The 24,403-nt window shown below is 64.8% G+C and overlaps 1 protein-coding gene across 5 annotated transcripts in view; it reads left to right on the top strand.

Moving 5' to 3' along the window:
- FBRSL1 (fibrosin like 1) overlaps positions 1-12,269 on the top strand; it is a 51,239-nt gene extending 38,970 nt beyond the window's left edge. Inside the window, exons 7-21 of one of the 5 annotated variants that reach the window (XM_058281177.2) lie at positions 1,550-1,877; positions 1,950-2,152; positions 2,596-2,664; positions 2,747-2,955; positions 3,336-3,386; positions 3,529-3,624; positions 3,843-3,911; positions 4,073-4,102; positions 4,262-4,333; positions 5,286-5,415; positions 6,179-6,275; positions 7,801-7,878; positions 8,011-8,094; positions 8,322-8,526; positions 10,380-12,269. In XM_058281177.2, the coding sequence (XP_058137160.1) occupies positions 1,550-1,877; positions 1,950-2,152; positions 2,596-2,664; positions 2,747-2,955; positions 3,336-3,386; positions 3,529-3,624; positions 3,843-3,911; positions 4,073-4,102; positions 4,262-4,333; positions 5,286-5,415; positions 6,179-6,275; positions 7,801-7,878; positions 8,011-8,094; positions 8,322-8,526; positions 10,380-11,369 (2,711 nt within the window). In that variant the 3' untranslated portion in view covers positions 11,370-12,269. Of the gene's footprint in view, positions 1-1,549; positions 1,878-1,949; positions 2,153-2,595; positions 2,665-2,746; positions 2,956-3,335; positions 3,387-3,528; positions 3,625-3,842; positions 3,912-4,072; positions 4,103-4,261; positions 4,334-5,282; positions 5,416-6,178; positions 6,276-7,797; positions 7,879-8,010; positions 8,095-8,321; positions 8,527-10,379 lie in introns of all 5 variants that reach the window. The other 4 variants (XM_058281176.2, XM_058281178.2, XM_058281180.2 and 1 more) reach the window with 4 other exon arrangements.
- Positions 12,270-24,403: the final 12,134 nt, after the last annotated feature.

Raw genomic sequence — 24,403 nt, 5'->3', positions numbered from 1 at the left:
CAGCGCTGGCAGCACCGAGTAGCGGCGGCAGGCGTTCCCAGCGCCTCGCGGCCAGGTCCCTGGTTACCTCCCGCCTCCCCGCATAGCCGAGGCTGGCGCGCCCTGCCTGAGCGCGTGGGGCTTCTGCCGTTACGGCGAGACCAGGTGACGCTGGGGAGCACAGAGCCACCCCCACGCTGGCCGGCAGGGTCTGTGGCCGTTGCGCAGGAAGTGTGGACAGCGCCGCTATGTGGTTTGGGCGAGACCCGGGGAGGCTGCTCATGTTGGGCCGCGCATCCTCCAGAGAAGGGGCCGCCGTGCTCATCAGCCACCGACTGAGTTTGCAGGGTCCCGAGCAGAGGGCGGCGCTGGGGGCAGTGCCAGCTGCTGAGGAGGAGCCTGGCTTCTGCCCTTACTCAGGACTGTTGCTTGGAACGGGCTCGACACAAAAGTCCAGGTGGACAGGGGCCACGTGCCGGGCGGGTTGTGAGGGCTGGCTGCACAGCTGCCTTTAGCGCTTGAGGCAGGAGACTTGTTTCAAATCAGCATCAGGCGAACCCGAGCTGGCGAAGGCAGGCGTGCTGGCACCTGGGCAGCGTCTCAGGCAGCTCTACCGTGCTGTGTGCCGTGGGGGCAGTGTCCAGGGACAGCAGCGGGGGCGGCCTGCTCTAGGACACGACCCTCTCTCACCCCCTGGGTGCCCCCTGCCCCGCCCTGAGCCCCCGGATTCACCCCTGTAGTTCCCGGGCAAGACCAAATTTTCAGGACCCCGGGAGCAGAAGCGAGTCCAGCCTTCCCTGCTGAAGCCCCTCCCCGCTTGCCCGTGGCGCAGCCTCGGGCCCTGCAGGACGTAGCAGCAGGGGGAGCCGAGGCCGCGCTGCAGCGACACGCGCTGGGGTGACCGGTATGCCTTGGAGACGTGCACAGGGTCTCGCCACCATGGCCACTGGGCTCCAAGCCGTGGGCTGGGGGCGGCACGTGGCACTTCACTCGGGCCCACCCAGCTTGCGACCCCCGTCCCGTAGCGCGGAGTCCAGAAGTGCTTCCTTACGTGGGTGGATGCTGGAGAGCTGTGAACGCTGGTGACGCAGCCACGGGGTGTCAGCCGACGCTCGCCAGGGCGGTCCTCCCTGGCCCTCGGGGGCGTGGCCGGTCCGGGGCCACCAGCTGCAAAGCCCTCGGCTCAGTGCCCACCACCGCCCCAGGGACAAGGCAGAGCGCGGTGTCCCCTACAGGACCGCGTGGTCAGCCCAGCTCGGGCCTCTGCCCACGGTCGTTCACTGCTGGTTGGGCGGGGCCTTGTGTGGACAGCAGGGGCACCTGGCGAAAGGGGCCAAGCACAGGACAGGGCCCCGGGGAAGGCGGTGCTGGAGCGGGCGGGATGGTGCGGGCGCCCCTAAGGGCTGGGACGCCGAGGGCTGCGGGCGAGAACGCAGAGGAGCCCGGCCTTGCGCACAGGGGGCCGCGGCGCGTATCCCGGCACACGCTGTGGGCGCGGGCCCGGAGGCTGCACACACGGACCCCAGGCCGGGCCGCGCCCGCAGGCCGCTCACGCCGCCTCTCTCCGCAGGGCCCGCGCTGGGCCAGAGCTGGGCGGCCGCCGCGCCCAGGGTCTCGGGGCTGGAGCGGAGCCGCGAGCTGAGCACGGAGGCCGCCTTCCTGCTGGCCCTGCCCCGCCCCGCGGCCGCCCTCGCCGCCGCCCCCGCCGCGCCCTCCGCGGGCCCCCCGCCCGGCGCCCGGGCCAGCCCCCTGGTGAAGAAGGAGGTCCCCGGCCCGCCCCGCGCCGCCCCGCCCGCGCTCCCCCAGCCCCGCGTCCCGCTCCCAGCCCACGTGCCGCTCGCCCTGGGCGCCTTCGCGGGCCACGGCCAGCTCCCGCACGGCGGCCTGCGCGGCCTCAGGTAGGCGCCGGGAGCCCGCGGGGGACGGGCGTGTGCCCGCGGGCAGGTGCGTGACCGCGCTCCCTCCGGCAGGAGCGGCGGCGCCGGCCTCGGCCTCTCGAAGCACGCGGCCCTGTCGCCTCCGGGGCCTGGCCCCGGCCTCTCTACCTCGCACTTCGCGCTCCGGCCGCAGGCCCCGCACCAGCACCGCGCGGCGGCCATGTTCGCCGCGCCCCCGGCGCTGCCCCCCGCCCCCGCGCTGCCCAACGGCCTGCTCATCCCGGGACACCCGGCCGGTAGGTCCCTGGCGCCGCGGCCGCCCCTGCCCGGGCCCCGCCCACGGGCTCGGAAGCGCCTGGCGGTCCCCAGGCCCCTGCGGCGGCTTCCCTGGAGCGGCGGGGGCGAGGGGGAGGGCGGGGAGGAGCTGGTTTGGGGCCCCTCCCACCAGCTGCCCGGGGAGCCCCAGGCACACGCCCCTCGTGTGTGCGCGCTCGTCATACACGCGCGCTCTCGAACACACAGGTGGGGACAGCCTGCAGGGGGCTCGGGGCGTGCCTCGCCTGGAGCTGCCTGTCACGCCCCGGGGCTCTGGAAGCTTCCCGTGCCTTCCTGTGCCCGCGTGCCACGATCCCGGGCCGGGTGTCTGCACACGCGCCCGGGCGCAGCGCTGCTCTCCTTTCCCTCCTCGGCGCCCCTCGTCCCCACGCGCGGCGGGCACTCACGGCCGTTTCTCCCGCAGATGCCAGTCTGCTGGTCTCCTTCCACCAGCCAGCCGCGTGCTGCCAGCCTCCCCCGGGGATTCTGATCGGTATGGGGCCACGCACCCCCCCACCCCGAGGCCTCGCCCGCCCCCGGAGCCCGCACCCGACGCGCCTCCGTCTCTCCCGCAGACCACGAGCTGCTGCGGCAGGAGCTGAACACGCGTTTCCTGGTGCAGAGCGCGGAGCGGCCGGCGGCGGCGCTGGGCGCGGGGGCCCTGCTGCGGGCGGAGTTCCACCAGCACCAGCACACGCACCAGCACACGCACCAGCACGCCTTCGCCCCCTTCCCCGCGGGGCTGCCCCCCGCGCCGCTCGCACCGTCCGCCGCGCCCCCACCGGTGCGCACCGTGCCTTGCGGGGGCGGGGCCGCGGCGGGGCGCAGGGCGGGGCGCCGGCAGGCACGCACACCCACGGGCGCCCGGGGTCTCCTCCGGGGCCAGCCCGGGGCCGGGTCCTCCCCGTCATCCCGGGCCCCTGGGGCCTTGCCTCAGGACCTGCACCGCCGCGCTGGGCGCCTGGTTTCCTGGCGGCTCTGTCCCCCTCGCCCCTCCCGGCCCTGCCTGGAGCCTCGACCCCGTCGGAGCCGGCTGCTGAGCTCCTTTGCTCAGGCGTCCGCCCGGCTCGGCCGGCAGCGGGGAGCCTCTGCCCCGGCGTGGACCGCGTGGCCGGGTGGCGCAGGGCCGGCGTGCAGGGCCTCACGCGTCCCCTTCCCTTCCAGTTTGACAAGTACACCCCCAAGCTGGACAGCCCCTACTTCCGACATTCCAACGTGAGTGGGCGCTGGGACCGCTGCTCTCCGCGTGGCAGGGAGGGCCGCCCCCCACCCGCGGCGAGGGCTCTGCCCCCTGGGGGCCTCAGCGTCCCGGCGCCCCGAGACCCGCTTCCCTTCTTTTTCCCTCCTTGTCTCACAGTTCTTTGCGCCCTACGCCCCCGCGGTCCCCGGGGTGGCCGGCCTGCTCGCACACCCGGGCCCCTTCGGGTCCTTGCAGGGCGCGTTCCAGCCCAAGGTACGGCCGCGGCCAGGGGCGGTGCCTGGCGTCTCCGGCTGCCGTGAGCCCCTTCCCCAGGAGCGCCCTCGGGGTGGGGAGGCCTGGGCGGGGAGAGGCGATTCGGCCCAGACCCCGGGTTCCAGCATTGCCCCTCGGCCGAGACCTAGGGGATCAGGAACACCCGTGGCGGGGCCCGGTGGGCTGCTGCTGGCGCTCACCCACCGCTCCCCCCCCAGATGTCAGACCCGGTGGAGGTGACGGGCAGGCCGGGCGCCGTCCACGCGCTCCTGCAGAAGGCCCCTGGGGTAGGCCCCCTGCGTGCGCACCCAGCGGTCTCCCTGTTCCCGGGACCACGCCCCTGCCCCCCAGGCGCCCGCTGGTGGGTGGGAGGCCCTGGGCAGTGTGCCCCCCCCCCTTGGTCCCTGCAGGGGTGGGTCATGCTTCTCCTCCCTGCGTTTACCCGCAGGCGCCAGACCCGTTCCGGATGGCAGCCAGGGTGAGTGCGCTGAGCCGTGACGGGAGACAGAGCCAGGTGGGAGGCCGGGGAGGGGGCGGGGTCCTGCACACGTGTGGCCCTGGGCACCCACGCCCCAGGCGGGAGGGTCTGGGGAGTGAGGGCACCCCCGAGCGCCTGTTGATTTCTCCCCCCCCACAGAAACCAGGGAAGTGGTGTGCTGTCCACGTGCAGATAGCCTGGCACATCCACCACCACCAGCAGAAGATCAAGGTGAGCCGGGCGGGGCGGGCCGTGGCGGGCAGGTGTGCCGGCCTGGGGCACGCCCTCCGTGGGGGTTCCCACCTGCCGGGGCCCCCAGCCCAAGGCTGCACCCCCAGGACCCTGCCCGTGCTCTCCAGGCGCAGCCTGAACCCCTGGAATGCAGCTACTGTGGTCGAGGACAGACCCTGGCTTGGCTTAACTCGCTCTAGTTTTAAAAACTAGAGCAGCGTTTATTCGCTGAAGAACTTGTAAGCGCGTTTGTGTTCTAACATCCTGGGCTCTTCAAGCAAGTACTGCGAGTTGCAGTCAGCCTGAACGGATTCAAGGGAAAGGGAGAAGCGCAGGTGGCGCATCGTCAGGGCTGGCGTGCTCAGCGGCTGCCTGCGCGCCTGCTGCTCGGCCACCACGGGGACGGCGCCTGCGCCCCTCGCCTGCCGCCTCGCTGGCTTCCTCCGCTTGCTGCTTGCGTTCCGTGGACTAAGGCCCCGGTCGGGCAGGGCTTTACGGGTGCTCACACCCTGGGCACGACCTCGGCGTGAGAGCGTGCTTTTGGGGGCACAGGCAGCCCCAAACCACCCAGGCTTAAGGGTCCACTTTGACCTGGAGACTCAAACGCAGACAAGGCGTTCCCCACGAGGGTGGCGCCCGAGCTGGGGCGAGCGCTGAGTGCCCACCGCACATTGGCCCCAGAGATGTTGTGAGAGGAAGTGGGGCACCTTGCCGCCGTCGTGTGCTAAGCACGTGCTGCCTCGACGCGCTGTTGTCCAGGCTAAACCCCAGTCGCCTTTCCGGCTAATTCCACGTGTGGCAGCAGGGCGCCTCCGGGTTGTGTGCAGTTCTCGCCTTCCAGCGCAGGGGCAGGCGGGGGCTCTGGGTACCAGTGTCCCCGGCAGGCTGCCCATCCCCAGCAGGCCGCCCCTGCTGCCCCCCGGCTCGTGACACGCTCCGTCCCTCTTAGCAGCTGCAGCTGGACCCCCACAAGCTGGAGGTGGGCGCAAAGCTGGACCTGCTCAGCCGGCCCCCCGCCCCGGGCGTGTTTGCCGGGTTCCACTGCCCGCAGGATCCCACCCGGCCCCTCTTCTCCAGCACAGGTAAGGCGCATGCCGCAGGGGGCTCCAGCAGGGCGAGGCCCCCCTAGGGCTCCTCCAGCGGCGGGGTTGGCTCTGCCCCTCTGCCTCCACGGCCAGGGCAGGCACTCTGGGCCCGTCAGCGACGTGTTCGCTTTTCTGCGCGATGGCGTGACGCCCAGGCAGCTCAGTGCTCCTCCCTCCCCACCCCCGCTCCCCAGAGCTGCCCTGACCCCTGGGTGGGCTCCCGAGGGCCGGGGGCTGCTTGTCAACCAAGCCGCAGCCTCCATCCAGGAAGGGTTTGGGTCTCCTCGAGCACCTTCAGGTTCAGGGATTTGCCAGAAGGATAAGAGGGCCCAGCCCTGGGGAGCCCAGGACCCCCGCAATGGTGCAGCCCAGAACCCCCCAGCGAGGGCGCAGTGTCCAGGACCCCCAGGAGGGTGCAGTGCCCAGGACCCCCCAGTGAGGACACAGTGCCCAGGACCCCCCGCAAGAGCAGAGGTCACAGGTGCTGAGTGCTGACCCCGCCACAGCCCCCGCGGTCCCAGCCTGCCCCGTGTGCCCACACATCTGTGGCCTGCGGCTGGGTCTCCTCGGCCGCATGGAGCCCCCTGCCCAGCTTGACGTGCCCCCGACACCCGTCGGCCCCGTCTCGGGCTCCGGCGGGGGCCCTGGGCTGTGCTGGAATCGGGGTGGAGAGACGTCAGGTCTCTGGGGTCTCGTCTTCCACCCTGTCCCTCGGGTCCCGTCGAGCTGCCCGCGTGCGCGGTGCTTCCTGTCGGTGCAGGGACCGGCTGTGACCCCCTCGCCAAGCCCTCGCCTGCGTGCAAGCAGCCCCCGGGGACTGCGCCTTGCGTGTTTCCGCCGCTTCCCGGCCGTGCAAGGTGCGTTCAGACCTCCCGGCTCTGCCGCTCTCCACCAGCCCGTCTGTGGCATCAGGCGGGCGTCCTGCGAACGTGCCTCAGACCCCCTGCGCGGCTGGATCGCTGTTGCCACCACGACGGGTCGCGTGTGACCAAGTGCCTTTTCCACGTCTGTCGAGTCGGTCGACGTGTGGGTCTTTTTGCTCTTTAGTCTCTTAGTACATCCGTCTCCACGCACGGACATTCCGGTGTTCAGACTCTGAGGGAGCGGAGGTGGCTCAAGGGATTGGCGCTCCTCCCCTGCCGGAGGCCTGGGGTGCGGTTCCCGGCGCCTCCCAAGAACCGAGCCCGACAGCAAGCCGAACAGCGAGTGGGAGAGAGGGGGAAAATAAATCTTAAAAAAGAAAAAGTTCCCCTGGGAAAAAAAAGTCCTTGGGTTTCTGGGAGAAACCCAACCTGCTCTTGAAGTGTGGCCTTTTTTTCTATTTCTGGAATCACGTCACCAAGACCAGGGTCCCTGTAACTCTCCCAGCCCGTATCACGTCGTCGGCTCGTCGCCACGAGCACGTTCGGCTCCTGGAACGAATTGGGACCTTCCCAGGCGGAGGCCGCCGTGGCCGGGGAGCTTGCTAGAACCCGCGTTAGGCTCCTGTCCGGTGTTTTAAGCTCTTTCTTTTTTCGTGCGGGACTGTGTGCATTTGTTGTTTCTTCTTGAGTCCACGTTGACTACTGAGTTTTTCTTAGTAACGGCTCAGTTTCGTGGGACTTTCTGTTTTAGGAACACGTTTGCTCAGGACCGTGTACGGTTTAAATCCTCTAGCCCTGGTACTCGTTAGTCTGTCGGCTGCGCCTTCTCCTGTCCCTGCCCCGTCCTGTCCAAGGCTGGTGTGGCTTTCTTTGCGTTTGAGGAGCAGCAGCCCCTGCCCTGGCTGACCCCGGTGCGCCCGTCCCTCCCCCGGCTCGTGTCCCTGTGCGGAGCGCGGCAGCCACGCTAACGAGGCCCGCGCCCGTGTGGCGCGTGGGCCCAGCTGCCTGCTGACATCACCTTGGCTCCCGGGACGTCCGGGCTGTCGAGTTGAGGTGTGGCCGGGGCCGGGGTTTCCCTCCGAGAGCTCCTTGGAGGTTGAAGTCGAGCCCCTGCCCCGCGCCTGCAGCGGGGGGCACGTGCTGCTCCAGGTCCCCCAGGATCCGGCGGGGGCGGGGGGCAGGAGAAGGCTGGGCCCCTTCCTGAAGGACAGGGCCGGGTGCAGCCGAGCCCACCCCGAGCAGTGGGGGCTCCAGCCTGGCCGTCAGACGCTCCTGGGTGGAGGGGACTACTGCCAGGCTTGGTGCGGCTGTCGGGCCGCACAGTCGCTCCCTCCCTCTGGGTGGCTCCCTCCCGCCCCCATGCCGGCCGAGGCAGCAGAAGGGGGGCCCCTCCCCAGCAGCCGGGCTCTGCTGCTTCCTCCAGTGGACACCGAGCCGGGGTGAGGCCCAGGAGACAGGAGCTCCGCGCCCCGAGGAGGGTGCACGGGGCACTGAGGCCCGGTTTCTGGGCCCCCAGCAGGTGCCGCCCATCCTGTCACACACCCGTTCGGACCCTCGGCCCATCACAGCAGCTTCCTGCCCGCCGGCCACATGGCAGGTAGGCGCCGGGGGGGCGGGCCCCTTTCTCCCCACAGCCCGCAGGTGGCGTCGGTAGCACCTGCCAGGCTCAGAGGCTCAGGGCGGGGTGGGGGCCCAGGCAGACCTCGGCCTGAGCCCCCAGGGCCCCCAGACCCTTTTGGCAGGTCGAGCACCTTCGGGGGCCTCGGGAGCCTCGGGAGCCACGCCTTCGGAGGCCTGGGCAGCCACGCACCGAGTGAGTGCCCCACGCGCCAGCTCCTCCCCTCCAGATGCACGCGGTTAATGTGCCATGGGCGCCAGCCCGTGCCTGGTGGGCACGGCCCCTCACGGTGACCCTGCAGGGGTCGGCCGGGCAGCCCGGCGCAGCCTCACGCCCTGCCCAGCCTCTGCAGCCCCTCACGTGACCCTGCAGGGTCGGCCGGGCAGCCCGGCGCGGCCTCACACCTGCCCCTGCCTCTGCAGCCGTGGCGGGCAGCGTCTTCGCCCACAAGGAGGCGGCGTCGCTGCAGGGCCTGCCCAGCCCCCACGAGGCCTGGAACCGGCTGCACCGGGCACCTCCCTCCTTCCCCACACCCCCGCCGTGGCCCAAGCCTGTGGACGCGGAACTCGTCTCTGCTCTGACCAACCACGAGCGGGAGCCGGACAGGGGCAAGGAGGAGCGAGAGCGGTGAGCCGGCGCAGGGCGCCCCGGGGCACAAGGCCACTCAGACCCCCAGTGCCGTGGGAGCAGACCACGTGCCGGCTGCACGAGGGGCCGCTCGGCCCAGCAGGGCAGCAAGGCCGTCCAAGGCTTGGCACCCCCGGGAGGGGCTGCGGGCTGCGCGGTCGGTGTGGGCGGCTGGGGAAGGAAGTCCCGAGGCCTTGGGCAGTGTGGCCACATGGGCAAGGGCTGCCCCTCGGTGGGTTTGCTCGGTGCGGTCTTGGGGCACCCTAACCCCCCTGCAAGCCCAGCCTGGGGGTCGGGCCTGGGCCTCCTGTGGGCGGCCAAGAGCAGGGGTTCCTGCCCCATCCTGGGGGGCTGCGCTGGCAGAGGGATTGGGCAAAGAGAAGGGGGGGGTGCCAGGGTCTCGTCGGCTGGTTTGGGGCAGTGTTGGTGTCCCTTGTCCGTGTGGGATTTGAGATGTTTAAAACTTCAGAAACTGGGCCCCACGGTGAACGGAGCAGCCGTTGGCAGAATTGGAGGGAGGGGTGTTCTCCGTCACCAGCCGGGGTTTGGCGCACCGGCCTCCTCAGTGGGCAGAGCTGGGGGGGGGCAGTGCGGAAGCTTCAGCTGTGTAAACGCCCTGGCCTGCCCGTCTAGACCGCCACTCTCTAGAGCAGACTGTGTGCGAAAAACATGGAGATCATACGAGTAACTCGAGCACGGTGGAGCGAAGCTGGAGGCCAGTGACAGAAAGGAAACCTGAAAACATGCACATATGTGGAAATGAAAGCACACTGTCAGCCAGCGAGGAGAGGAAGAAATTACAAGTGTAGTCAAAATACTTCAAGACGAATAAAAAGGAAGAACTTAGGGGAAGCCACGAAGGCCGTGCGTGGAAGAAAACTGATTGTTATGAACACCTGTGTTAAAAAGTAAGAAAGGCCAAATTGAGAATCTCACATCACGTCTTGAACTAGAAAAAGAAGAGCAAAGTAAACCCAGTGCTGTGGAAAGAAAGAAGGAACATGAGAGCAGCGGTGAATAAAAGGGAGTAGAGAACTGAGAGGACTGGTTTGAAAAAAGTCAATAAAATTAACCAACATCTAGACTCACAAAGGACCCAAGAAAAGGCACGAATAACTAAAATCAGAAATGAGAATGGCGACGTCACTACTCATCTTACAGGGGAAAAAAGGATACTAAGTGATACCACGAAAAATTGGACACAACCCATTAGCTCTCCAGGCCACAGGGAAAGTTCTCTAGAAAGACCCCAGTTAGGGAAGCTGACTCAAGAAGAAACAGAGAACTTCAGCCGGCTCCTGGCAAGTCCAGAGAAGGACTCAGCCAGGCGCCCTCTCGCAGGCCAGGGGGCTTCCAGCAGGCTAACCAGCCACGGAGGAGGACTTCCAGGGGCCCTCGTGCCGGCACCTCCCCCCTCCCCTCCCCTTCCCTCCCCCCCTCCCCTCCCCTCCCCTCCCGGTCCCCCTCGCCAGGGGCCCTCTCTGCAGCCCTCCTGGCCTCCAGGAGCAGGGACCCCTGAGCTGGGCACTCGTAGCAGCCAGGGGGTGCCTGCCTGGAGCCCCACCCCTTCCGTGGGAGGAGGGGTCTGGGTGGGGCCCTGGGGGTTCCCGCAGGCAGGGTTTCCCGCTGAGGTTCTCGTGGGGTCCTCAGGTCCACCGCGCAGGCCTGGGGCGCTGCTCCAAGTGGGTCTAGGGGGGCTTAGGGCGAGGGAGGGGGCACCACCAGGTTGACTGAGCACCAGGAACCCGCAGGCCTCAGGGGGCTCCCACCCCCCAGGCACTCCCCCGGGCCGAGCGGGGGCTGCGGGCAGGGCTCCTGGCGCCGCTGACCGTCCCTGTCTTGTCCGCCCCCAGGGACTCCCAGGAGAAGCCGCGCCTGCCCAGCCGGGCCTCCCCCGCCGCGTGCGCCGCGGGCCCCCGGGTCAGCGGCCTCGTGCTCCGCGGCGGCCACACGGAGCCGCCGGCCGCCGAGCCCCGCGTCAAGGAGAGCCGCTCGCCGCCCCGGGAGCCCGGGGGCCGGCGGCCGCAGGAGGACGGCGCCAGGGCGGCGCGCGGGGACAGCCTGCGCCTGCTGGGCCGCCGCCCGCCGCAGGGCGCCGTGAAGGTCAAGGAGGAGCGCGCCGAGGACCCCGAGCCCCCGCTGCCGGGGGCCGGCCCGGAGCGGGCCCGCGAGCGCCCCGGAGCGCCGCCGGGCTTGGCGTGGGGGCCCCCGCGCGCCGCCCCCCGCGGCCCGGAGCCGCCCCGCCGCGCCGGCCCCGCCGCGCCCCGCGAGCCCCCCGAGCGCGCCTACCGGGAGCGCAGCCCCGAGCGCCGGCGGGACGCGCGCCGCGACGAGCTGGAGCGCGCCCCGCGCCCGGGCGCCGCGCCCTTCCCGCGCCTCGGGCCCGCGCCCGCCGCGCCGCCCCCCGGGCTGGTGGCCGCGGGCGAGCCCCGCACGCCGCCCCCGCGCAGGACTACGCCGCTCGGGCCCGACGCGCGCGGGGGCTCCCCGGGGCGCAAGCCCGCCGAGGTGGAGGCGCGGTAGGGCCGGGCCGGGCCGGGCGGGCTCAGCCCCGCGCCGGCGCCGGGGGCCTCCGTGCCGGGAGGCGTGTAGCCGAAGCACAGTCCGCAGGCCCGGGGCGCCCGCGGGCGCCGGACACGCGGCTTTTCTGGAGGCGATCTTGTTTTCTGAGCCCGAGAAGAGGCAGTTGGGGAAAAAACTCAAGTTTGTACGTTGTTTTCCCAAAGGCGATATACATTTTTAATAGATTTGTATTTTTTTTTAATTTTGTGATCTTTAGATATTTTAAAAAAACAACAACCAAAAAAAAAAAAAAAAGCTTTTGCTTTTTGGTCTTTAGTTGAGCCCGCAGTTGAAGGCCTCAGCCCTCTCAGAGCCCCAGGGTTTCTTTGTCTTATTTATGGAGAAAAAAAACGGTCACTCTGTCCAGCGCACTGTGAGGCTCCACTCAGGCCCGGCGACCTCGGTGCCTGCCGCCGTAGAAAGATGGTGACTAACGATAATGTACAGCGCTTTGGGTTTTGCCTTATTCTATTATGCAGAAATGTAAGAGAATTTTCTTTTGTTTTAAAAACAAGAACAACAAAGGAAACAAGTGTAAATAGTCTATTAATATAAACACGTTGTTAAATTCCTAACCTGGGTAGACTTTATAAAAAAGGTTTTCAGAAACCTCTCTGGTTGTTTAACATGGTCACAAAAAACCCACTCGCTGTCAGTTGGAAAAACTCAAAAGTTTAACTGCAGCAACTCGACTTCAACTATGCAAGCACCCGAGACCCCGGGAGCAGCCCCTGCCCGCGCTGCGCGGGCGGGAGCAGCCGGCCGCAAGGGCGCTTCTGGTGCCTGGCGCCGTCGTGCTGTGTTCTTGGAATCCGCACACCAGACAGGTAGGCTCGGAGGCGGAGCCCACAGTCCGCCCCAGAGGGCCCCCGGTGCGTTTGCTCTTCCTCGCGGGGGCTTCAGCAGGTGGCCGCTCGGTGCGGTTCCTCGAGAGCCCGGCACAGCTCCCTCGGCGTCCGGTTTGTTTTCTCAGCCACCGGGCACCCCACGTCCAGCCGTTAGCTCTCCTTTCCCGTCTGGGTGTCCGCCGTTCGCGTCCCCAGTGCCGGGGCCCGGGTGCCAGCCCCACGTAGCTGTTTGCTTTGTCCACTTCTGTACCTTCGCCCGTTTTGCACTGTGGCCTCCGGTGACTCTAAACGTTCTGTTCCCATGTCAATCAGTAAAGACAAATACAACCTTGATTTTGGTCGAAAAGGCAGTCCCGTGTTTTATGTGGCGAGGAGGGAGGGGCTGTTGTACCTGAGCAGAGCCTCACGCGCTGAGGAGTGTCAGGGCCCCCTTCCCGTGACCCCCCGGCCGCTGCCCAGCTCGGAGCCTGCACGCTGAGCTCAGCTCCAGCTTTTCCGGCCAGAGGGTCCCACCCGGTCCTTCCACTCTTAGGTGGCACAGCGTCCAAGACTCCCTGCCCAGCCCCCCGGCCACGCCCCACCTCCCCCACCTGGCCCTCGGGCTGCATCCCTGGTGTGCCCTCCAGGCCGACGGCGGCTGAGCTCCGGCGTCCCAGGCGAGGCATCCGCACCGCGGAGGCTGTCCTTGGTGCACCGTGGTGGGCGCTGCCCGCTGCAGAGCCCCGTCCGGCGGAGCCTCCCTGGGCGTGGGTGACGCAGCGCTGTCTGCCAATGGCCACAGCCCACAGCAGCGCCCACGTGCAGTGCCGCGCCCCTGCGCCGTCTTCCAACGCGCCGCTTCTGGGCAGCCACTTTGGTGGCAGAGCGTCGTCCTGAAGGGCGCGGCTTCCGGGGGCCTCTGTCCTCAGCGGTGCCCCCGTGCGGTCAGCGCAGAACGCTCTCTTGAGGGAGCGCCGTCTCATCAGGGCAGTGTTGCCAGAGCCACCCAGACCTCGAGCTGCAGAGGCCACCGAGGCAGCCCACGCCCCTGCTCGTCGTGCCTGGGGCTGCCCGTGCGGCCGCGGCGCTCACTGGGCCACGCCGGCGCCGCGCGCTGGACACGCTCCGGGCCTCAGCTGGGCCGTCTCGAGGAGCTGGGGGTTCTCGGGCAGCAGGAGGCTGTGGAGGCCGTGGCCCTGCAGCGATGGCTCCAGCCTGCGCCAAGAGGCCAGAGCTGGCGCGGCGGCCCCTGCAGGGAAGGGGCCCAGCCCTCCTGCTGCCCTGCGTGAGCTCGCCGCCAGGGCCAGGGCCAGGGCTGGGGACAGCGAGCCAGGGACGCCGTCGGACAGAGGGCCCGCCCTGCACCTCCACTGCCTTCCTCCACAGAGCTGGGGATTCCCCCCGGGGCTTGACCTCCCGTCTCCAGGCCCCGTGGACGGGAGGGCGGGGGGGGGGCTCTGGCTGGGCCTCGTGGTGGAGCTGGCAGGCGCTGTGCGGGAAGCCACGGGTGCAGGGACAGCTGCCGCCCCGCAAGCTCCCTAGACCCCTCCGTGCAGCACGCGCCTGTCACCGCGGGCTCAGGGGCTGGGGAGGGGCCTGAGCGGGGGCTGCCTCCCTGGCGGGTCCCCGCCCCTCCCTCGGGTGGCCTGCAGCAGTGTCCGGCCCGCAAGGAGGATGCGCAGGGCCTGGCACGCCCGCGTCTCAGCGGTTACAGGTGAGCAGGGCCTGGGCTCCAGCTGGTGACAAGGGACTGGCGAGATGCAGAAGAGCAGCGGGTCGCAGCTCCACCGCCTGCGTCCTGGGAAGCGTGGCCTGCAGGGACAGGCTCCCAGGCTCGGCCGGCACCGGGCCTGCGCGCCCCTCGCCAGCCCACGGGCCGTCTGGGACCCCAGGTAGCCTGCGCTGCGGCCGGTGGCCTTCGCACCCTGGGCATTGAGACGCCGCCCTGACTGCAGAGCTGGGCGCAGGCGAGGGGCTGCAGAGGCTGACCCTGCGGGGGCGCTGAGTGCAGGGAGCAGCCGCGCCACGAGCTGGGGAGGGCGGCTCTGCAGGACGGGGACTGGGCCACAGGGGCTCTGGAGGCAGCACCGGTGGCACCGAAATGCAGGGACAAGACCGCGGGGGCGCAAGGAGCCAGTGGGGAGATGCGCAGGGGCACTGTAGGGGAGCTCCAGGGAGCTAGTCTGGGGGGCTCTGAAGCTGGTGGGGGGACTGGGGGTCTCTAGGGAGCTGGGGGCACCACAGAAGCTCAGGGAGCTGGTGGGGGGAGTGCAGGGGGCCTCCAGGAAGCTGGGGGGTGCTAGGAAGCTGGGGGAGCCCTAGCAAGCTGGGGAGGGCTCCAGGAAGCTGGGGGGCCCCAGGAAGCTGGCCCACAGGGTCCAGGTAGACACAGGGCAGCACTGGGGGGCGTCCCTCCTCGGCTGCCCTGCAGGGAGCCCCAGGCCAAACAAAAGGTCAGGCGAGGCCCTCACGTGCCTACACTACGCCTTTATAAGCGTGTCACCGGCCAGCACAGCATGGGGCCCCACCGTGTTTTTGAATTTGAGGTCAAGCCCTAGACTGCTCGGAGGTGAGAGGTCGGAGGTAGAGGGAGGTGAGAGGTCGGAGGTGAGAGGTCGCTCACACCCAAGGGCCCCTTCCTGAACTAGGAGAGTCTGCCCAGAGGGCACTGGCCGCTCCCGCCTGTGGAGACGCTCGGCTCTTTCTCCTCTGGGTGCAGCGGTTCCTGCGGCGTCTCCAGCACTCGGTCACCCGAGGGCCCCGGGTGGCAGGGCGGCTTATCCCTGGCAGCGTTGGAATTGCTGGTACTGGCGGGTGCCGACGGTTTTCAGAAGCCCCCCTGGGCGCAGGCGCTGGGGGCGCGCTTGGCTCTCCGATCAGGAGCCCCCTGCCTCGCCCCGCCTGGCTCAGCCGTCCTCTGCCTGTTGAGCCCCTCGTTGTCCGAGAACCTGGCGGGCGGGGGGCTCCAGCCCTGCGGCTGAGCTGGCTTCTGGGTGGACCATTGGGCCTCCTCGCGGGCTGTGAGCACGTCTTCCCTCGGGCCGCCCTGGCAGCAGGCAGCCTGACTGCACCGCTCGTCCTCTGGCTCCAGGAAGGTCCAGGCCGAGTGGCTGGACCCCAGCCCGCCGTCCCCCAGCCGGGAGCCCGAGGCCCCAGCCCAGCGCCAACCCCAGTGGACCGCGTGGCCTCCGGGCTCACGCCCGCCTGCTGCCGGACGCGTCCTCCACGGCGAGTGCCCTCCGGCTGCTGCGGCTAACAGGGAAGGACACGGGAGCCCGGGGAGCCCGGGCCAGCCCAGCGGCCTCCAGCTCCGCTCAGCCCCGAGCGCGAGAGCCGAGGCCGCGGGGTTTGCCGGCCTCGCCTTCTCACCTTGGGCTTCAGGCTCCAGGAGCAGCCACGTGCAGACCACAAGGCTTGCCCAGGAGGCGAGCAGGGGCGGTTCTCGACGGGTTAGGTGTGTGGAGACTGTCGAGGCGTGTCGAGGAGTAAGAAGGAAAGGCCGTCCGTGGGTCCTGGGGGTGGGGACAGGGACCCCGTGCGAACGCCACCATCGAGGCTGGTGGCAAAGGGAAGCTGGGAGACCCTTCCCCTCGAGCTCACCGCCCAAGCCTCTGGCGCTGCGTGCGCAGTCCAGCTCCCGGAGGCGGCCCGGGAAGCCACCCGCCTGCCTGGCCAGGCCGTGCCCGGGTGCGGCCCAGGTGACTCGACCGTGCGGCTGTGACATTGGCCAGAAGCGCTCCCTGAGCAGAAACGATCTGTGCCTGACGGTCAGCAGGCAGATGACCGCGTACAGGAGGGGGCATCAGTGGAAGAGGGGTGGGAATTACACGGGTCATCTATCCATCCTCGTGCTCGGAGAAGCGCTCGGTGCTAAGAGGTGCAGACGGAGAGGCCGGCCGGGCCCTGGCCTCTCCCAGCGCAGCACCCTGTCCCGTCGCTCCGCGGGACTCTGGCGCTGAAAGGTGCGCCCTCGGCACGCACAGGCCCCTCCACACAAGCCAGCTGCTTCGCCTGGTGCCGGTGGCTGCTCTGGACGTGCCGACGGCCGCCGGGGCCCTCCCCCGGCACCTGTGCCCATCGGCCCTGCCCAGGCCCGGGCTTCTTGCGCTCGGGTGGGAGCGCGCGAGACGCAGGGTGGAGCCGCGGGCCTCCCAGGCGCAGCTGGTGCAGAGGAGCAGAACGAGTGCACGCCGCCGTGTAGGCGTCAGCGCAGCAGGGACGTGGCGCGGCGCGGCTGCCCTCCCAGCAGCGCCCGCGCAGCCCTAGGGCACTGCGCGCCCAGACGTGCAGCACCCCCATTAGCCGAGCACCTGGCCCCGCCTGAGAGGTGCTCCGCTGAGAAAACCGGGACCAGAAATCCCAGTTTATTCCAGCAAAACTGGAAAGGTGACATCAGGGGGTCCATCTCGCTTTGAACAGGCTGCGACCCCCAGAGGCTGGTGGCGGCCGGGGTTTCTAGGGCCCTGGCCGAGAGAATGGACCCCCAGAAGGGGCTGTCCTCCGTCTGGACCTGGCGTCCCCTCCAGGCCCAGGATGCCGTGGTCCGTTTTTGTGCTCAGAGAGCCCCCACCGACTGAGGGGCTGTGAGCGGCTCGTTCCCCGAGGAGCGTGTCATGCCGCTCGCGCTGGCTCCCTGGCCGCAGGGCTCCCCACAGCGGCCCACAGGCCCAGGGCGCTTGAGGTGGTGGTACCGGGCCTGCACTGGCCGTTCCTTCTTGCTTGTTGCCTCCTAACTGTAAAATGGCTGCTGCCGGTCCAGGCATCACTTCCATATTCAAGGAGGAAAGAACAGGGAAGGGGAAAAAGGGTTGGCACTAACTTTGTCAGTTCCTTTTTTCAGGAAAGAGAGAACTTTCTGAGAATTTCCTCCTCACCTCCAGAGTTTCGCCACGTAAGTCTCCTTGCTCGACCTGGGTCACGTGTACCCCCAGTCAGCAGGGGAGGGGGGCACAGAGTCTTGGTTGTCGGGGGAGGGGGCGGGGCCACTTCTGTGGGGGCCTTTTGGAAATATGTGGTTTTCGCTTCCAGCACAGACACGCCTAAACATTTACATGCTTCAATTAACGGTCACTTTTTTTTTTCAGGAGGTCCCGGGGATTGAACCCAGGACCTTGTATGTGGGAAGCAGGCGCTCAGCCACTGAGCCCCATCCACTCCCCCTTGTACGTATTTGAAATACCATCCTACTGTGAATTGGTTTTATTTTTCCGTTACTTTGGGTGTTACCTTTTTTCCCTCAAAATGACGTGTGTAGATTGTAAATCAGTGAGTCTCCGTCCCTTAGTGGTCAGTGATTGCTGAAAGGCGTTACTTAGTAATGCCCGTGGGTCCGTTTCCAGGTAGAAAACGGGCGATGAGAAACTTCTCGCCACTGAAGGGCTCAGCTCCTCCTGCCCCTCCCCGCCTGGGCCCGCGGCCGCCCCGAGCTGAGCCGGCTCCCCAGGAAGGTGCGAGCACCCTCGGCCAGCGCTGGCGGCTGCTCCGGGTGCTGGGGGCCGAGCCCGCCCCTCGCCTGCGGGCGAGGGGCTGGGCGCACGTGCCGCGGCCTGGGGCAGCCCTCGGCGGCTGTGCTCTTCACACCCCCTGCTGCTGACATGTGCCAGCCGCCCCTGCCCCTTCTCAGAGAGCCCGGGGTGGCCTGGCCTCCCCCGGGGTCCAGAAGCTGCTGTTGCACGGCGTCCACCCGGCGCGGCCAGGTGCGCGCGCCTGGAGCCTGGGGCCTGGGGCTGCCGTGCCACCAGCACAGCCGCTGCGGGTCAGGAGCCGAGCGCGCTGCAGCCCTTTCCTCCCGGAAGCAGCAGGCCCGGGGCCCTCCTGGTCAAACTCCTTGAGTTCAAAGCAGCAGATGAAAGCAGCAACTAGGCTTAAGTGTTTATTAGATCAAGAAAGAAAAAGAAACGACAGGAGTGAATCATGCCTCCCGTGGGAAGCAGAACAATCCAGGGGTGAGAGGAGAGTCGTGGGCCCCCCAGCCTCCGTCCTGCCCCCCGCAGCGTCTGCGGCGCCCTGCACGAGCCGCACGGGCTGTGGGCTTGGCCTCGATGCACCAGCCTGCGTGCTGCGTGGCTATTCTGTATGCATTTAATCGACACTCTGATTGTGAGGAAACTACATTCCACGTCGCAGCAGATACCGTCGTGCGTCCAGCCTGCTCCTTGGGCATGCGTTTCTTTAACAGAGCTTCCAGTGTCGGAGCGCAGCCTCAAAGAGGGTGCCGATCAGCGGTTGGATCTTCAGAACCGTCCAAGGGAAAGCTGCACTTGGTGTCTGAACCCCTCTTCTGAACCGTTGAGCAGCTGCCGCCTGGAGCCCTTGGCCCTCAGGTGCGTCTACAAACCGGGGTCTCCTGCAGGACCCCACCCCTAGGAATCTCACTCCCAGGCTCCTGCCCCCCTTGGACTGGACCGAGCTGTCACCAGTTGCCCCAGCAACATCCTTTGGGAGTGACGGGAATCACAGGAATCATGTTTCAAAGAGCCGTGTGTTTCCACCCCGTGGACGCGGAAGCGCTCCCCGCGCTCCCAGGCCCCTGCCCTCACCTCTGGTTTGCTGGAGTGTCACGCCAGGTGCAGGTGCATCGGGAGTGCCAGAGCTGCTCCCTGCCCAGCAGCTTGCCCTGTTGCCCCTGCCTGCCGCCAGGCTCCACGGCCAAGCTTCTCTTCTCTTTTCCTTTTTGTGACTGTTGGATGTGTTGTGGGGAGGTACTTTGAAACTGCCCTAAAGTCTCGTCCCTCCTCCAATGCACCTTGTGCATTTCCCTACATTAGCTCACACTCAGACCGTCCCCTTTTGTGCTGAAATGGTCTCAGATTTAGGCAGGGGTTTCTGAGTCCTCGACCCATGTCCCCATCCTTTCTCTTTTAAACAAAACCCTTTTATTGATCTATTTTAATAAAGCATACAATTCATCCAAAGTACAGTCCTTGGTATGATCACATAGTTGTGCATTCAGCACCTCAGTCATCATTAGAGTGCTTTCATTATCTCAATAATAATAACAAAAAAAACAGAAAAACCAGGAAATTCTTGACCTCTCAGTCTCCTATCCTTCTCTGAACACTTCCTGGCTTTCTGGTACAAGATACTCCAGGCTCATCTGCCCTGGCCAGAATCGCCGTTTCCCCAAGGCGCCTGCTCCTCTTCTAGGAGGATGGGACTGGGTGCTGGATGTGCTCACTGCGCCTGGAAGCTAAACTTCTATCTACACCTTTATTTCTTTATTTGTAAAACTATATGTATTGAAAACTATGTTTTCACACTGATTCCTCCAGTTCTGATCCCACCTGGGGTCATTTTAACTCTCCCCATTTCCTTACTGTCAACTCCCTTCTCAACGTGGGCAACCTGGCTCCATCACCCTTACTCAAATGTGGGGAAGTTGGCTCTATCACCCTCATCCAACTGGAAAAAACCTGGCTCCATCATCCTTACCCAACTGTGGGGAACCTGGCTCCATCACTCTTACCCAATGCAGGAAACTTGGCTCTATCATCCTCATCCAATTGGGAAAACCTGGCTCTGTCATCCTTATCCAGCTGGAAACTTGGCTCCATCATCCTTACCCAACTGTGGGAGACCTGGCTCCATTGTCTTTATGCAACTGTGGGGAACCTGGCTCCATCACCCTTACCCAAATGTGGGGAACTTGGCTCTATCATCCGCATCCAACTGGAAAAACCTGGCTCCATCGTCCTTACCCAGCTGGGAAACCTGGCTCCATCATCCTTATCCAACTGCAAGAAACCTGGCTCCATCGTGCTTATCGAAATGTGGGAAATCTGGCTGTTTTCCCATCCACTACTGCGTCCATCTCCCTGCATGCAACCACGGCTGCCCCCGCCCGTGCAGAAGCCCACCTCACTCGCCTGGGCTCGGACCCCACCCCACAGGGATGCCCTCCTCTCTCCTCGGGCTCTGGCACCCTGTGCTGGGCAGCCCTCTGGCACAGGTGCCCTCTCACCTGGTCAGGGTTTGACAACCAGCTGAGTCCCACTGGGGCTCCCCCACTCCCTGGTTTGAGTGTTTGTCTTGCTTGGTTCCACCTAACAGTCGTAGGGGATAGTGGTTAGGGAGGGGCTTGTCTTTATTTTCTGTAGGCATTGTCAGGTGATCTGAGCAGATTGTGGAATTCACTCTTACTGCAAATGCAGGTGTGCTGCTTTCTTCACATTGTCTTCACTGGGAATTATCATTCCCTTACATTTCTCCCAGTCCAATGAGTGAAAAACTCTATTTTGCTGTTTCGACTTGCAGTTTCTTGACTGCAGTTCCCTTAAGTCATAAAATCCAGTCTCAATTCAGTGTCTGGAATATCTGATCCCATTTACTGTAATTAAAACCTGCAAAGGTGACCTCAAGGTCGTCATCTCCACACACCCCCACCCCGGGGGCCCACTGGGGTGAGGGAGGGCTGCTCCGTCAGTTTCTTCTCTCCTTGCGTGACAGCAGCTTCACCCAGTCTTGCTTACAGAGTTTATTTCCGGGTCACACACCTGTCCCCGTGCCCCCAGCAGGGCCACACGTCAAGGCCTCTGAGAGGCCTGCTAAGCCCCCTCCCCAGCTCCAGGCAGGGCAGCCGCCAACCCTCGCTGGGGAGAGGGGACTGGCTCTGCGCTCTCAACCCTCAGCTTTGTTTCTTCAGCGGGCGGAGGTGCCAAGACACACAGCTTTTCTGCTAAGTCCTACATTTTAGGAGGTCGACTGGATTGCCCGTCTCCTGAGCCAAGACTGGTGTGAGTGCTTCCTGGAGGAGGCCCTCCCTGCTCCTGCGCAATGGCAGGGCCTCTCGTATCTCCTTATAATACTTTCATATGCAATTTCTTATGTATACGAATCCTCTACACCATCTGGAGTTTATTTTTGTGTTTAATGTGAAATGAGCATCTAGCTTAACTATATTTTCCCGAATGGATGGCCAGTTGTTCCAATATCGCTTTTTGAGCCGCCCGTACTCTTCCCATCCCTTGGAAGTGCCCCTTTTATGAGAAATCAAACGCCCGCCCACACGCGTTCCCACTGCTCTCCGCCGGTCTCCTGGTCTAGCCTCGGCCTCTCTAGTGTGGTTTTCATCTGGTAGGTCAGGGCCCTCTGTGTTAGTTTTCTTAGGCATTCTTGAAGATTTTTCTCTCCCTATGAACTTTAGAATTAGCTGTGGCCTGTATATTGAGAGAACCTTGGATTTACAGGTTAATTTGGGGAGCACTGACGTCTCCGTACTATTGAATCTTCCAGACTCATCAGATAACTTGCTGATTTGTTTCCTTTCCTGTCATTTAGTAAAAGTTTGAATTTTCTTTTTCTGAGTCTTGCAGCTCTTGTTATGCTATCCTGTGTACCACATTGTTCTGGTAGTTTCTCCTCTCCCTGCAGAGCAGCTCCTGACATTTGTGTGTTCGCCTTCTCTCTCGCTCCCTCACTCTGGCAGTTGTGCTGTTGACGTTTTCCCGGCTCTCCACCTTCCAGTCCCCTGTAGGGTAGTACCTCCTGGCTCTTGGTGGCAGGCTGAGCTGTGTGGTTGATTCCAGCCGTCAGTTATGGAGGAACGGCATATAGTCCTTCTGAGCGGAGCACCGAGCTGCTGGCGTGATATTCTGCAGCTTCTAATTTTCTCTGCCAGAGCAACCAGGAGTGTTTCCCTGAGCGGATGTGCCATCAGCTGCTCTTGATGAGATAGGTCCGCAACTGAGAAACAAGCCTTGGCTGTGTGAGCCAAGAAGGAAGGCGAGAAGCCGCATGCTGACCGGTGGTGTAGGCTTCTTCCCACCCGGCAGGTCGCGGGAGGTGCTCGTCTTCTGGGAGGACGTTCACACAACCTCAAACAGCAGCAGCGTGGCCCTGGGACACTGCCGGCCGCCCTCCTGCACCGTTGGGTCCTGTGGGACAGTCCCCCTGGCTCCCAGACGAGGGCCTGCTGGAGGGATCTGGGGAACAGCCAGAGCTTTAACTACGAGATGGAGGACATTTTCTTCCAGACATCAGTGTTCAATGTTATGACATTTTCTCTATCGATTGGATCTATTTTTCCTCTGTTAGTCTACGGATAGTACAAAGTGCATGACTGAATTTCCTAAAGTTGAACCACTCTGCATTAGAGTTTCTTTTTAATCATTCACAGCTGTTCAGAGTGGACTTTAGCTGCTCGGATATTACAAAATCAGAGCCTTGCTTTAGGCACTCTTTATTGGTTTAACACTGATGTTTTGAAGTTGCACATTTGACTACCTTAATAGCTGTTTTTTTTACCAAGTCTTCCACTTCTTACAAAGGAAGAAAACTGTGCCTTGGTCCCGCCTGCCCAGGAGGATCTGGGCAGCACTGTCTGCTTCTCTGGCCAGCGTCTTTCTGAGGGCCTGCACTGATGCCGGGCAAGCTCGGCTAACGGGCTTTCTCCTTTGTGCTCTCAGAGTTGGTTTTGACGCTGTGGGTGTGCTCTCGATTTTCAGGTCTGATTTTTTACCTTTTTTAATTTTAAAAGATAACCAATTTCTCCTGCTTTCCTCTTGAGTTTGAGAGAACTTGGGCGGTTTATATTTTACAGAGCAATACCTGCTGTTTGTAGATTTGGGGTGTGGTCTCAGCTGTCTGCTCCCACCGTCCCATTCCTAGTGTTTATTGGTATTTTCTTTGTCAGGCAGGCTACTTTAGGTTCGTCTATCCCTTCCAGGAAGGAACTTGTGAGGTTTTCTCCCATCTCTGCCCCCGTGTCTGTGGAGGCTGCTGTGCCCTGCTGCTGTCCAGCGCTGCCCGTTGGCAGGAAGGAGGCGCGGGCCTGCCTCCCGATGGACAGAGGCCAGGCTTCCAGCCACCCTGCCCAGCGCTCGCCGCGGCCAGCGGCACGTTTGAAGACCTGCCAGCACCGTGGCCGGGGCTGGGCTCCAGGGCTGGGAGCTGGGCGTCTGGATGCTGGTGGCGTCCTCCAGTTCTAGCTGCATAAATAATGCTTCCCCAGAGCACCCTGCTTCCTGTCACCATGTTATTAAAGCAATAAAGCACTTCCAGAGGCGCATTACCCTGAACAAATGGCACCTCCAGAGGATTAAAGCCAAGAGAGTCATAATCCTTAAAATAAATACAATATTGAATAAATGCCTTAAAATAAATACAATATTGAGTAAATGCCAGGAAGCTCTCACCTCTTGTTATTTCTTTCTAGTTGTGTTTCTTGTTTTTGACCACCTGGACTGAAGCATCTCCAGTGGCAGCTACTTGCTCCACCAGCCCTACCGCTGTTTGCCCCAATCCCAGATGCTGGAAGAGGAAGTGGAGTCTGTGCTCCTTGAACTTGGAGGGTCTGAGCGGCCACTGCCCCTCAACGGAGGGGAGACGGGCCCCCCACGTGGTTTCGCAGCAGAGCGGAGCAGCCTGCTCTGGCTCGTCCCCGTCCTCCGTGACTTCTTCCTCCTCGGCGATCTCCTTCGTCTCCGCTTGACATCCTCGGGGATAAGCACAGGAAGCGAGCGAGGTCAGGATCAACGCAGCACGGGGACGAGCGGGCCCAGGTGGGCTTTTTAAGGGGATGCCCTCAGTCCATTAAGCTGCCTTTTGAGCCAACGGGGAGCCGCTGCCAGCCGGGCGGTGCCGCGGGGCAGGGCCGCAGGGCGCCCGGGCGGTGACAGGCTCGAGGCAGCCCTTTGTCTTGAAAGCCAGCGCAGCAGGTCCACGGGTCCCCGCAGCACAGCTTGACCTATGCCGACCGTTAAACCAGAGCAGCGGGAAGGGCCTCGCGCCACGCCACACCAGACGTCTGCTCGCGGCCAGCCGGCCAGCAGGGATTGGCTCCCCCGCTGCGCCAGGCTCTGGGGCACGAGCTGGGCCGGCCGTGCTGGGTCCCCTCCCTGAAGGGCTCGCAGCCTGTTAAGACTGCGACAGCCCGGGCGTGAGGCGCGCACGGGGCCGCGGAGCCCAGAGCAGCTTCCGACGGGAGGGCACGTGGAGGCGAGCCTGGACGGGTGGACAGGCGGGAGCTGCGCACTCGTGTCCCCTCCGTGCCCCCCTCTGGCATCCTACAGTGGCTGGGGGTGAAAACTCGTGCCCTGGGCACCTGGGGCCAGGGTGGGGCGTCTGGGACCCCGGCAGCCCCCACGCCTGCTTGCCGCCAGCGAGTGGAAGCAGGACGTGGAGAGCGGCGCAGGCTCTTCCAGCGCGTCCTCGCCCCTGCGGCCCGTGGCTCTGCCACGGACGCTCCGGCATCTTCGGCGTGGGGACACGGAGAGCAGGTTTTAAGGACGACTTGGGTGACTTCTTGCATCTCCAGGACTGAGCCACGGTGTGGAGCCGCCACCGTCTGCTGTGGCCACTCATCTCGTGGCAGCTGGGCACCTGCCGTGTGCCCAAGGAGCCAAACGTTTTGTTCTACTTACTCCTATTTAATTTCAATTTAAACACAATTCAGTTAATGGAAAAATATTAAGTATGTTTGGAACCTCTTAGGTGTATGAATCTGCTTTTGCAACTACATTTTATGACATCTCAATATTTCTGGTAAAAAT

This window comes from Dasypus novemcinctus, chromosome 19 (assembly GCF_030445035.2).
Source record: "Dasypus novemcinctus isolate mDasNov1 chromosome 19, mDasNov1.1.hap2, whole genome shotgun sequence".
NCBI lineage: Eukaryota > Metazoa > Chordata > Mammalia > Cingulata > Dasypodidae > Dasypus > Dasypus novemcinctus.
The sequence above is the reverse complement of the archived record's forward strand: the minus strand, read 5'-3'. Positions and strand labels throughout refer to the sequence as shown.